We start from the raw sequence: 13,209 nt of genomic DNA, 5'->3' as shown, positions 1-13,209 counted from the left end.
TAATATATATATAATATATAATATATAATATATATAATATATATTATATTATATATATTATATATATAATATATAATATATAATATATATATTATATATATATGCTGGGCATGGTGGCATGCACCTGTAGTCCCACCTACTTAGGAGGCTGAGGTGAGAGGATAGCTTGAGCCCAGAAATCTGATATTAAAATAAGCTATGATTGTGCCACTGTACTCCGGCCTGGATGACAGAATGAGGCTCTGCCTCTAAAAAATTAAGCAAAACTTGGTTTGATATTATAGTACACCTTTCCTATCAGTTATTGGGGAACACCAGGTAATGAGTACATGGGATCTCTTTGTGTTATTTCTTATAACTGCATGTAGATTTACAATCATGTATACAGTTCAAATTAAAGAAAATCAATGTGCACATGCACCCAGAACCTCTCTTCTGTAGGTCTCCCACTTGCCATTGAGTCAACTGAACACTGAATTCTTTCATACGTAGAGCAAGAAAGGTAGTATACTTTGTTAGGCTTTCCCTTCAGGGATCTGACTTCTGAGTCAAGAGCAGAGAACTGCTCTCTCAGAAAGGAGAGAGTGAGAGAGTTCAGAAACCTAGCCCACTCATTGCAAAGCCAGGGGCTGTTCAAGGCTTGGTACAAATAAACAAATAAATAGTAAAAACCATTTTCTAAAATACTGAGACTATTACAAAGAAAAGAAATCCTTGCCTGACTTTCTTTTTTCTTTCCTGTTGATGGCAGCAAAACTTACTAGTAAGGGTGGGAAAATATTTGAAATATTTTATTCAATCTTCTTACCAGGGGCAAAAATGAGATTATATGGTAAAATAGACTATCCATCTAATACTTAATCTGATTATTTTAGATCAAGTTCATTGTAAATGTACTCTTCTTTTTGTTTTGATAACCTCAGTAAATTTTAGTTCAAGTGAACATCATAAATAGAAAATTAGAATGGACGTTATGACAGATTAAAGATGGTTACCATTTTTTTTGGTACTGTCATCAATGAGAGATGGTGTATTTGTGACTTCTCTTTGGATCTGAGTGGACTCTGTGATTGTTTTAACTAGTATTATAGAATATTGCAGAAGTGACAATGTGCCAGTTTTGGGGTCCAGGTCTTAAATTGACAGCTTCTACTTTCTTTCTTGGAATGGATGTTTCTGAATGCTTCCTCTGAGAACCCATGCTAAGAGAGGCCTAAATTACTGAGAAAAGCCGCATGTAGGTGCTCCAGCTGGCAGGCCTAGCTGAGTTCCCAGCCAGCAGTTGACATCATGTGTAAGACATGTAAGTGAGCCAACTTGAATATTCAATGCAGTTGAGCTTTCTAATGACATCAGCTTCAGTCAACCATCTGACGACAGTGGCATGAGAGTAGTCTCAACTACTTAGGAGGCTGAGGTGAGAGGATAGCTTGAGACCAGAAATTTGAGATTATAATAAACTATGATTGTGCCAGTGTACTCCAGCCTGGATGTCAGAGTGAGGAACTAAGTAGATTAGTCTAGTCAACCCAGAGAATCATGAGACAGTAAATTCTTGCTGTAAGCTCTAAAGGTTTAAGGTAGTTTGCTATACAGCAATAGTTAACCAGAGCAGGCTGTGTTTGCTTTTTGGTTGAGATCTTTGGGTATGAAAATACATCAGTAGGAAAAATTGATATGTGTAGGAATCACATACTAATATATAGTGTGCTAGTAGTGATCAAAAACATGCATTATTGGGATTTACCAATGTTCCACTGGATTTAGCTTAAATTAAAATATACTGTTGACCCTGTATAAATATAGACCTCAAGTCTTATGAAAGGAGAACACAATAATGATGAATTTTGTAGCATTATAATCACATATAAAAAATTAAAGTGGGGGAGTCATCTTGCATCCTGTATATATCTAATGTCTTAGGGTATTTTTGATACTTATATTGGCATACCAGCATTGTCATTATCCAAGCAACTCTTACTCAGAAAAAGGTAGCAGAATTCAATCATATTTAATTCAACTCTACTAACACATATGGAATGCTTACATTTTTATAAGGCACTTTGCTAAGTGCTGTGGGGACACATAAGACAGACTTTGCTTTCAATGAGTTTTCAGTCTATCTAGTAGACATATTTGCAGTAGAAGGATCTATTAATTCACACGTAGTTAACTGACTCATCAGATTAATCAATGTTCTTCATCCCTAGTGAATAGCAGAATCCTTTCTGCAAAGAACATGCATCTGTTCCCATCAGTTGAATTGTATGCACACTGAGAGTCAGCTGCATTAGTTAGTTCCCCAAGCTTTTTAGGCCAGGCATATTTGTGATTGTAATTATATAGTTTAATATCACACAAATTGATGAGTGCAAAAGACAGCTGCTACTATAAAAATTCAGCTGAATACTTTAGAAGAACGAAAGATTTGAAAACAAAGTTGCTGTTGGATTATATGTGGGCTTGAATCCATGAAAGATTAGAAAAGAATCACAAATTTTTGAGGAGAATTTTGCATTTGGTTTACTTTGAAAGTATTCTTATGTTCTTGTTTCATTTGAGGAAAAACTCAAATTAGAATCTGTTGATGATGATTCATTAGGAGAATAATTTACGCAAGGAATATATGGCAGAATTTTATTTACTGAATCAAGTTTAAACAAAATTAATTGTCTCTGTATCAGAAGTCTTGTAAATAAATGTACATTTACTTGGTTTAAGTTAAAAATAAATGTTTAAGAAATGCATTGGGAAGCTATAGTAATTAAAACAGCATGGTACTGGCATAAGAACAGATATATAACACCAATGGAACAGAATAGAGAGTCCAGAAGTAAATTTATGGTCAGTTGATTTTCAACGAAAGTGCCAAAAGTACACAACGGGGAAAGGACAGTCTCTTTAATAAACAATGTTGGGACAACTGAATATCTACATGCAGAAGAATGAAATTGGACCCTTATTTCACACTATATACAAAAATCAACTCAAAGTGGACTCAAGACTTAAGCATGAGACCTGAAACTGTAAAGCTACTAGGAAAAACATAGGGGAAAAGCTCCATAACACTGGTTTGGGAATTTTTTTTGGTTATGACCCCAAAAGCAAAAAGAAGCAAATAGGACTACAGGTATTGATCGACTTATGACCTATGCAACTTATGACCATTCGACTTTATGACCACAATAGCTAGCCATGACTGCTCCGCATCTGGCAGTGCAAATGTTGCCCAGCTGGGCGTACGACAGTGCAGACCAGCTTCGGCAGCACTGCCATCTCCGCGTGCATATAGCCTACTCAACTTACGACCAAATCGTGTTACGACCAAATCGTGTTACGACCGGTCTGTCAGAACCAATCATGGTCGTAAGTCGAGCACTAGCTGTACATCAAACTGAAAAGCTTCTGCAGAGCAAAAAAAAAAAAAAACAATCAACAGGGAAAAGAGGCAATCTACAGAAGGAGAGAAAATAGTTGCAAATCATACATCTGATATGGTTTAAGTTAAATAATTTAAGCTAATATCCAACATACATAAGGAACTCAAGCAATTCAACAGTATGAAAACAAATAATCTAATTAAATGCTGAGCAAAGGATCTTAATAGACATCTCTCAAAAGAAGACATGAAAATGGCCAACAGGTATATGACAAAATGCTCAACATCACTAATCACCAGGGAAATGCAAATTAAAATCACAATGAGTTATTACCTCATATCTGTTAGAATGGCTATTATCAAAAAGACAAAATATAGTGTTATAGAACTACCATATATATGATCTAGCAATCCCACTACAGGGTATATAGCCAAAGGAAATGAAATCAGTGTCTTAAAGAGATTTCTACACTCCCATGCCCATTGCAGCATTATTCACAATAGCCAACATATAGAAATAACCTAATTGTCCATCAATGGATGAAGTGGTAAAGAAAATATTGTATATATACACAATGAAATACTATTCAACCTTAAAAAATAATATCTTGTCATTTGCATTTGCAACAACATGAATAAATCGGGAGGGCATTATGTTAATTAAAATAAACCAGGCACAGAAAGACAAACACTGCATGATCTCACTTATATCTAAAATATATGTAAATCTAAAATAGTGGAATCTAAAATACTTGAAATAATAGAAGCAGAGAGTAGGGTGGTGGTTATCAGGGGCTGGGATGGGAAGAATTGGGGGAGATGTTGGCCAAACAAAATAAAATGTCAGCTAGATAGGAGGAATAATTTGAGGAATCTATTTTACAACATGGTGACCATAGTTATTAATAATAGCACTGTTTTGTATTCTTGAAAGTTGCTAAAAGAGTACACTTTATGTGTTCTGACCACAAAAATATGGTATGAGAAGTAATGTATATGTTAACTAGATTGTTGTAGCCATTCCATAATATATACATATTTAAAAAACACATTTCACATAATAAATATATACAATTTTTATGTGTCAATTCAAAGTAACTAATTAAAAATTTAAAAATGCATTGAGTGTGTGTGTTTGTATGTAGGTGATTTCTGTGACTCTGTTTATTAACTGACCTACTATTGGTTGTAATTTCTGGGAGAAGAGACTTCTACTATGCAGAAAGTTCAGCATAAGATAAATGGTGACAGTTATTCCAACACAAATAAAAAGAAACTATTATGGGAAGAGAGAGATTAATCCAGATTGAAATAAAGAGGTGGCTCTTGCCTGGTCCTTAAAAGATGGGAGACATGATGACAGATGAAGATGGATTGAGAAGGTTAGTCCAGGTTAAGAAAGCAATATGAGCAAAATATGGTGGGGGCTGTGTAGAATTTGTTTAGAGACTGATAGAAAGTAAAATGTGATCAGGGGTGTGTGTACAAGGAGGTAGTAGCAAGGAGGATGGAAATAAGGTGTCATCTCAGAATTTCCCAGAAGATGCTAAGGCACTCATTTAAGTTACAGCATTTTATTAGGAAGGGTAGTGGGGAAAGGGGGAACCAAAAATGAAGGAAGCTTAAGGATGTGATATCAGGCAAAGTTCCATGGAGAGTAAATTTTGTTAAGTCCCTTAGGGGTACTCTGGAGATGTGACAGATCACACACTTCAGAGCTGTTCCAATCAGAGGCAAAAAGCAGAAGTGTTGATGCTCCTTCCTCCACTAGTCATTGATCAAGGCTCTGCCCACCCCCAGAAGACTTAAATACCAAGGCTATTCTGGGTTTTCTGCCTGCCGACCAAGCCCTCTCTAGCAGCCTGAGGGCTCCCCTCCTAGAATGATTGGCAGGGGTTGGCTGGTGGGAGTGAAAGCAATGGGGAGCCATGTTTGCAAGAAAATGGGGATGGGTGTCTGGTGGGAGTGAAAGCGATGGGGAGATTTATTTGCAAGAAAATGGGTAGAGTACTGACATCTTTGGCTGCTACGGTAGGCTGGGCCATTCAACAGAACACTGAGTGCCAGGGTGAGGGATAATATTTATTCAAACCATATTCAAAAGCAGTAGGGAAACACTGAGTCTATCTGATTAGGGATGTGACATAAGCAGATGACACCCACCACCTTCTGCTTTCTGAAAAAAAGAGAGGTCCACTTTCCATTGGAGTGAGAAAGAGACTCCCAGTGCATTTACAGGTGTAACATGAGTAAGGAATTACAGACAAAATCTGCCCAAAAAAGAGAGTCTTTAATCTAGGTAATACTTCCAAAGGACCATACAATTAGTCTCTGCCTGAAGGAAGAGTAAGAGAATGTTTCCTTGGAAAACCTAAGTGGTTAAGTAGCTTGCTGTTGATTTTCAGATATACTTGTTTTCATAATAGCACGCTCTGCGAAAGCATGAAAGGGAATTCATACAGATAAAAACTTCTTGTCTAACTACCTGACATGCCTTTCAGAAGGATAATTATTTATAGCTAATAAATAATTCCATGTCATGAAATAAACTGGAAATTGTATTCTGAAACTACAGTATGTTTGACAACCTGAGTTCTTTCTCTGCACCAGCCTCCTCACTGGCTTAGGACTGTAGGACCTAACGCATACAAAGATAAATATTGAGGAACCTTCACTAACAGAGTCAATAAGCAACAAGGCACCATGTCTTTCTGGCACTCCTAGTGCAGAAGCATGTAAGTATTTCTGAATTATTAGTAATTATTAAATCTGAACCCCTATTACTAGTAAAATCAGTCCCTGTAACCCAGGTTTCACCTTCTCGACTGCATAATCCATGAGAAACATCAAGTCTCCAAGGCTGCTCATACTACATCTGCAGCTGCTGGAGTGACAATTGCGTTGAAATGGCCAAGACAGGAAACTGAAACTGAAGTGCCACTTCACATAGCTGGCTGATAATCAACCACAGAGAGCCCAGCTTAGCCTGAGGATGAGCCACTAATGAAGTACAAGACAGCATATAGAGCATGCCTTTGTGCCTGTCCTCCTCATTTTTGGAAGACATGGTATCTAAACACATCTGAGTCTTCAGCTTTTCTTCTGTATAGAATAGAGGAAGCTGGGCAGAGATTAGAGACACTAACTTCTGTTGGGTTCCTCAGAAACAGACTCTAAGGTGAAGAGTCTTATGCAAATGATTTATTAAGGAAGTTCTCTCAGAGAAACCAGTAAAGAGGTATGGGAAGCAGAACAGGGACATGTCTAATCTTGTGCAAAATTCCATGGAAGGTAGCTTCTACCTGATGTGCTAGTACACGTAACACTTTGGAGTTTTCCCCACTTTCAGTAAGGGAAGTGGACCTTCATACTCCCCACCTATCACTTATTGATGAAGGGTTGTCTTGTGGCAGGGGGTGCGAAAATTCCCAGGACTTCTGGTTCTCTGCCTATGTAGGCAGAAAGCTACAGTAGCCCAAGGGAAGTCTTCTAAAGAGAGTCTCAGATAGAGGCTGCTGTGGCAAACATCCTAACAGACATGGTTAGGGACCTAAGGGGATCTGGCAGAGGACTCACAGTATTCCACAGTGAATGCAATCAGAACTTTTCTACCTTTAGTAGGCTCAGAAAGACTCAGAGATGCTTCCCTCTTATGATAGAATGTGAACCACTCATTGACAATGTAGAAGTGATTGCTGTGGAAAATGTTGATTTTTAAGCACAAAGCATGCCTGGGAGAGATCTAGGAGAGCTTAGATATATTTCAGCAAAATCCTTCAACTATTTCCAGGAAACTGACTGGAAGAATGCTATTGTTCCCTCGAAAGTGGTTTCCAAAGACCTCCTATGTGCTTTAATGTTAATTTCATGACAGGTAAATTAAATGTATGTACTAAGATGCATGTTACTTGCTCTCTATCTGGGTCACACATCAGATTATCTCTTGGACATTTTCTAACTATGATGTTCATTCATAACACACAAAAGGAAGTAACTGATAGGAGACTGCAAAGTCATAGCGAATGCTATCTTTTATGGTGAGGGTTTTCATTCAATTCCAAAAGACTTAATGCTGAAATGATCAAATATTTTTTATATTTAATGTCAGGGGAATGTTATGCTATTATGGACTTGTTTGTTGTTAATACTGTATTTTCTATCTCTATCATAGTTATGTTGGGCATGGGCTTGCAGTTATCTTATGCTTAAGGATTTTTTATTGTGTTTTATTGTAAATTTTGCCCACAGCACAAATATACCTCCTAAAGATTTTCCATGGTTGTTTATATCAAGTTTCAAGTTGACAGTTACAAAACCTTACCATAAAGTTGTATTTAACTTCTGAATCTCGGTGTCCTCATCTATAAAATGGGGATAATTGTACTTACCTCATAGGTTGTTGTAACCATTAAATGAAAACAATACTGCTGTCCATGATGTTTTGGGGGGCATCATTTGTTTTTGTTATCTAGCATCTTTCATTATTCCTTTAGTACTACTGTATCTGGATTTCCTCTGGGGCAATCCCACCTTCAGAATCAGGGTATATTCTGATTGTCTTAACCCAGCGAATGCATCTCACTTCCCTGGACACAGTCATAATCTTAGAATAGGCAAATGACAGAATTAGAATTAGGACAATCAGGCCCAATGCACTGATTTGGCTGTTGGAGGAGGATAAACTCTCTTCTCTTCTGAACAGTGTGGTGCAAAGATGAAAGGCTTGAAGCTACTGTGGCCATTAGAGAGTCATGCTTGGAGCTAGTCAGGGAGGACAACACTGCATGGAACCTGAAAATGAAGCCAATGAAGAGAAGAGATACCAAGAAATTCCAAGGCTTTGATAAGATTTGAACATCTGGATCAAGCCATACCTAATCATTGCTGGCCAAAAACTTCCTTTATTTTTTGTGCAGTATGAGCTGGAGTTTCTGTCCATTGCAATACAAGGATTCCAAATAACATGTATACTACCTAACATTTATTGAGAGCTTACAGTGTTCCCGATAACATGCTGACAGCCATGAATAGAATGTTTATTCAAGCCTCGACACAGACCTATAAGCTACATCCAATGATTATATTACAACTTAGGACACTAAAGCATAAGAAGTAAAATAATTTGCCCAAGGTCACATGGGCAGTCATGAAGCCAGGACTGAACCAAGTAAGTTTGATTTGAGTCCACTTTTTTTTTTTTTTAATCATAATATAGTTTTGCCTTTCTGTATATAAAGAATAATCTTTGGCTGCATAAATGTGACCTTTACTCATCTCGCTTTTGGCTTAAAAAATACTGCAAATGTATAGAGAATCCAGTCGCTTAAAGTGAACCCAAGGCACTGTTGGTCTAGATTAGAACATGCTATACAGTAATGGAATTTAATTATCAGCTCTAAGATTGTTTTTCTGAATGTAACTCAAGGCCTGTGTTATGAATCCCAAAAGTAGAAATGTAAGAAAATCAGATACTTAAGTACTGGTTATTCCCTCATATGAGCAAAGGGAAGACCACTCCTGCTTATGGTCTGAATTGTGGAGAAAAAGAAACACAGGTAATGTTTTAAGATTATTCATGCTGTATGAATTTGGTTTTGCCTATGTGAAAATGAAGGCTCTCTCTCTAATAAGATCATACAATGTGTTGCTTTCAGTGCTATACAAGGACACTGCCAAATAATAATAATCTTTAGTAAAAAATATATATGATTATGTGGCTTTCATTATACAAATGACCTACATTGACAAAGAATTTCCAAAACAGTGGAGTTACAATATTTTTATAATATTATTCCAAAATATGTTGCACTAATTTTTGTAGGTTATTACTTGAAATTTGAAAATCATCAAGTTCTTCAGGCATATGACATGAATTTTGCTTATAAGTTGTCTCATTGCATAACTGACTAATCTGAGAGCATTTCCTACCTTGGGCTGAAGCACAAACCACTCATCAGTTGGATTTTCAAAGTTCCATGAGTCAAAAGGAATTTCTACTTCACCAAGGAAGTTATTACGTCCAAATCGATCATAGTGCCATACAGAGAGCTGCAGAGTTCTTGTTTCCAGCTGGGTATGGCTGATGGTGTACTGCAAACGAGATTTAAAACATTACACTACATAAGGAAGGCCTCTATCCAATTCCAGGACAGGTTTAAGTTTACTTCCAACATCTTTTAGATCATATACATCAGTATTATGAACAAAACAAACACAAAGAAAACTGTTTTTCTTTGTTTCTGCTACAGTTGAAGTTCTATGCCATAAACTCATTTTGTGCCAGACTTAGCATTGAAAGATATATACGCAAATTATTTGAGGTAGAGATAAACTCCAGATACTGTATAAAAAGTGTTAGGTCATGAAGCTTATCCTCTTTCCAGTTTTATTGGTTTTTCATTTGCCTTAATTATTTTTTAACACCTACTTTGTAAGCTCAAATTTTAATATATAAATTTTCCACCTTCTTTCTTATTTTATTCATAATGAGAACCCCCAAATCCAGGAAATGATTGACAATGAGAAACTTACAAACACCAAATTTTATAAAGTCCAGCCTAAGTGCAGAGGTGAAAAGGTGTACATGTATATTAGGCAGAAAGAAGATGTTGCTGGGCTAGCATTTTTTTTGGTAACAGAACATTATCCAGGGCCACATGCTCATACACCCTCCATCCTTCTGCTTGTTCTGTGCAACGACCATCTGGGACACACTTCAAACTGATTGATTGATTCCTGATCTTGGATTAGTGTCTATTCTTGTTCTTGCTGTTACTGTCATAATTAACCTTGGTTCCCTGCTTCCTAACTTTACCTTCTCACTATGTTTGGGATCATCTTTGCTATTTTGTTATGGGCATTGAATTTACCCTTTACCTGTATTTATTCATTTTTCAGTTTGGTCTGTCTTGATATTAGCTCCTGCTTCCACACAGGCTCCCACTGACACATGCAGGCTCGTGGCTTTCTGCCCTTACCAATTTCCTCCTAAAGTGGACTCTGACTCCATCACTCTGGGGCACAAGTCTATAAATTTTCATAGGATTGGCAATAACTTCTGTATTCCATTCTCCCTGAATCTTTCTTACCAGGCCAGATAGATCCATAGTAAGAGAAGGGGTTAATTATGTGAAAGCTCATTGGAAATAGAGATTTCTATTTTCTGGATCATTGACCTGGACTGGGCCATATTTTATCTAGGCCACTTTCACTGAGATTTCTCAAATCTGGCCCTGCATTTCCACTATTCATTAACCACATACCTACGTTTCGTCAAATTCTGAAATCCTAACAACAAACAGTATAGATCAATGCCATGTTAGCAGAACAATGAATATGTGGAATATGTGCAAAGTGACCCTTTAAGTAGTGTCAAAACTGTGACAAACTTCTTTTAAGGAAGTCAGAAAAAACACGGTTTGCCCAAGGATAAAACATATTTTTTGGCAAGATGCATCAGCATAGATGCAGTTTGGCTGGATCATCTCTTCAAGTTTCAAATTCAGTAGCAGCAGAGACATAAACAGAATAAGTGTTTTTATTTCCCCCAAAAGATGTTAGAAAAGTCAAGGGTATTATGTTAATTTATTCAAATTGTAATTTCCTAAAACTTATGCAAACCTTGACATGCAAATAAAATATTCTCTGTAGCTGCTTCTACACCATTGAAGTTGTGAACAGTAACATATGAGTTACTATGAGACTGTATTTATTTACCTTTAGTGTTTCATTGAATTCTGGATTAGTGCCTGTTCTGATTTTGGTCTTACGCTTGTTGTTCCGGGACTTGTCAGGAAGAAGGTATGACTTGACATAACTATAGATAAGAAAATATGAATGTAATTATTGGGAAACATCTTTTTGCAAGAAATGCTGAAAGACTTCACTGTGAATAAAAGGGGCAAAAGGCCAGTGAGCATGAGAGGAAATACCAAAGAGAGTTTCATGTATATAACAGGATACCTTAAAATAGAACTCTGGGCCTTCCACAAGAGAGAAGTGGTAAAGTAAAATGATAAAAGAGTGTGGGTTCTGGAGTCAAGCCAACTGGCTTTGAATCACTCCATGCCTCAGAGGTTTTTGGTGACCTCAAGAATTTACTAAATAACCCCCCGTGCCTCAGTTTCCCTATCAGTAAAAGTGGGAAAATAACCATGTCTAACTGATGGCTTTGTGAGGATTAATTTAGTTGACACATACAAGGAGCTACCATATTGTACTACTCAATAAATGTAATATATTATTAATATTAATGGTCTCACTAACTTTTTTGGAATTAGATGCTTCTCTATTCCTAGTCTTGTCTTCTGATGTCAGAGAGTGCAGTCAATGGTAATGGGTGAGTGAAAGAAAATAGTGAAAAAGGCAAAATAAAAAATGACAACCTGAAGTAGTGATAGCAATTCTACCCAACACTTTAGCTTGAGCTATCTCAGGAGCCTCTTGAAGCAGGATATCACAGCAGACTCAGAAATGTACAAGCTGTGTACAAAGCTGAAATGCATAAGATGCTACCAGAGTTCTACATCATATCTGTTGAGCTTTAGATGACCTCTTTGCATGTTAGTCAAAATAATTACATTAGTCCTGTAGCCCTCTGAAGTTTAGTGGAGGAGGCAGGTGGACCAATCTGTAGTCAGAATCCACTCATTTGTCTATCTTATGGTATTTGGAACCAGGTTCACTGAGTTGTTTATTGGACCTAGGTCATCTATTGTACAGAAAAGTGTTAACATAGCGGGCCTGAGATTACCATTTTTCTAAATGTCTGCTTATAAATTTGGCCCTTGGGTGGTATCTGGCAACTCTGATTTCAGGAGGATTCCCACTCCAGAACTGATAAAAGTGGCTTGTTGTTCCTAAACTGTTTGTACAAACAATATGGCTTATGCTGAACAAGTTCTTTCCATCTGAGAGACTGGAATGCATGTGACCAGCTGAGTTTCTAACAAGCTTCCTCGGCAGACAACATATTTCACAAGTGTTGTCACAACTCATCACTGGAGGAATTAAATGCATCCTATGGGACTCCACTAGGAAAGGACCCTTGCGAGCTTGAGCCTGGTTTCCCCTGGATTTTACTCCATGTGCCTTTTTGCTGATTATAACTGCATGCAGGGTCCTGAGTCCTTCTAGTGAATCACTGGACCTGGCAATGGTCTTGAGGACCCCTGGCACACCTTTATATCTAGCTTCTTTCCAATGTGCTATAGTTCATACCTGCCTTCCCAGTCTGATCTCTAGAATTCTGAGAGCCTCGTAATTGCCCTTTTGAGTTGTTTAATTGGGTAACAGCTTGGTAATTTTCTCTGGAGGATTTCCCAGAACAAAAATTGACAGGATGCTTTTGTACAACCTGGGTGTGCCAACATGCCAGCATTCTACTTCAAGGAACTGCTGCTGTGTAAATTTCAAATATGTCAATCCTGAATTACGTTTTAAAAATCAGTTAACCAAGGACACAACCAGTATACGTGTGCTTTAGAGAATATTTGAAGTGTGGTATAGGAGGAAAGTGACAATCAGCTCTCTGAGAAGACTGAATCAGGAAGAATGCTAAGACTCTTTTGAAAAAGAAACACACATACAGACAAAAAAGGCAGTGATTGAAATAGTCTGACGAATATGCTATATGCTTACGCATCTGTCCTCTGTTTCTTTTCATCTCCTATGGCCAGATTTCTGCAATTCTTGACAAAAATATATAGCCCACCAGTTTTGTAGCAGTAGCTTATACGGAGAAGGATTTCACCACTGACTTTCACATTGCCATAGTCTCCTGTTTCACTGTAAACACTCATCATGCTGTTAAGGCTGGTCTGGAATAAACA

At 37.3% G+C, this 13,209-nt stretch overlaps 1 protein-coding gene across 4 annotated transcripts in view; it reads right to left on the bottom strand.

Annotated features, from left to right (window-relative positions):
- Positions 1-13,209, bottom strand: part of SYTL5 (synaptotagmin like 5) — a 220,945-nt gene that overhangs the window by 9,074 nt on the left and 198,662 nt on the right. For all 4 annotated transcript variants that reach the window (XM_032261633.1, XM_032261636.1, XM_032261634.1 and 1 more), the window contains 3 exons: positions 13,019-13,197; positions 11,096-11,195; positions 9,308-9,469 (listed from right to left, as the gene is read on the bottom strand). In XM_032261633.1, coding sequence (XP_032117524.1) covers positions 9,308-9,469; positions 11,096-11,195; positions 13,019-13,197 — 441 coding nt within the window. The remainder of the gene's footprint in view (positions 1-9,307; positions 9,470-11,095; positions 11,196-13,018; positions 13,198-13,209) is intronic.

Source organism: Sapajus apella, unplaced genomic scaffold, assembly GCF_009761245.1.
Source record: "Sapajus apella isolate SASKATOON/1434 unplaced genomic scaffold, GSC_monkey_1.0 scaffold125, whole genome shotgun sequence".
Classification (NCBI taxonomy): Eukaryota; Metazoa; Chordata; class Mammalia; order Primates; family Cebidae; genus Sapajus; species Sapajus apella.
This window is presented reverse-complemented; position numbering and strand designations above follow the sequence as displayed.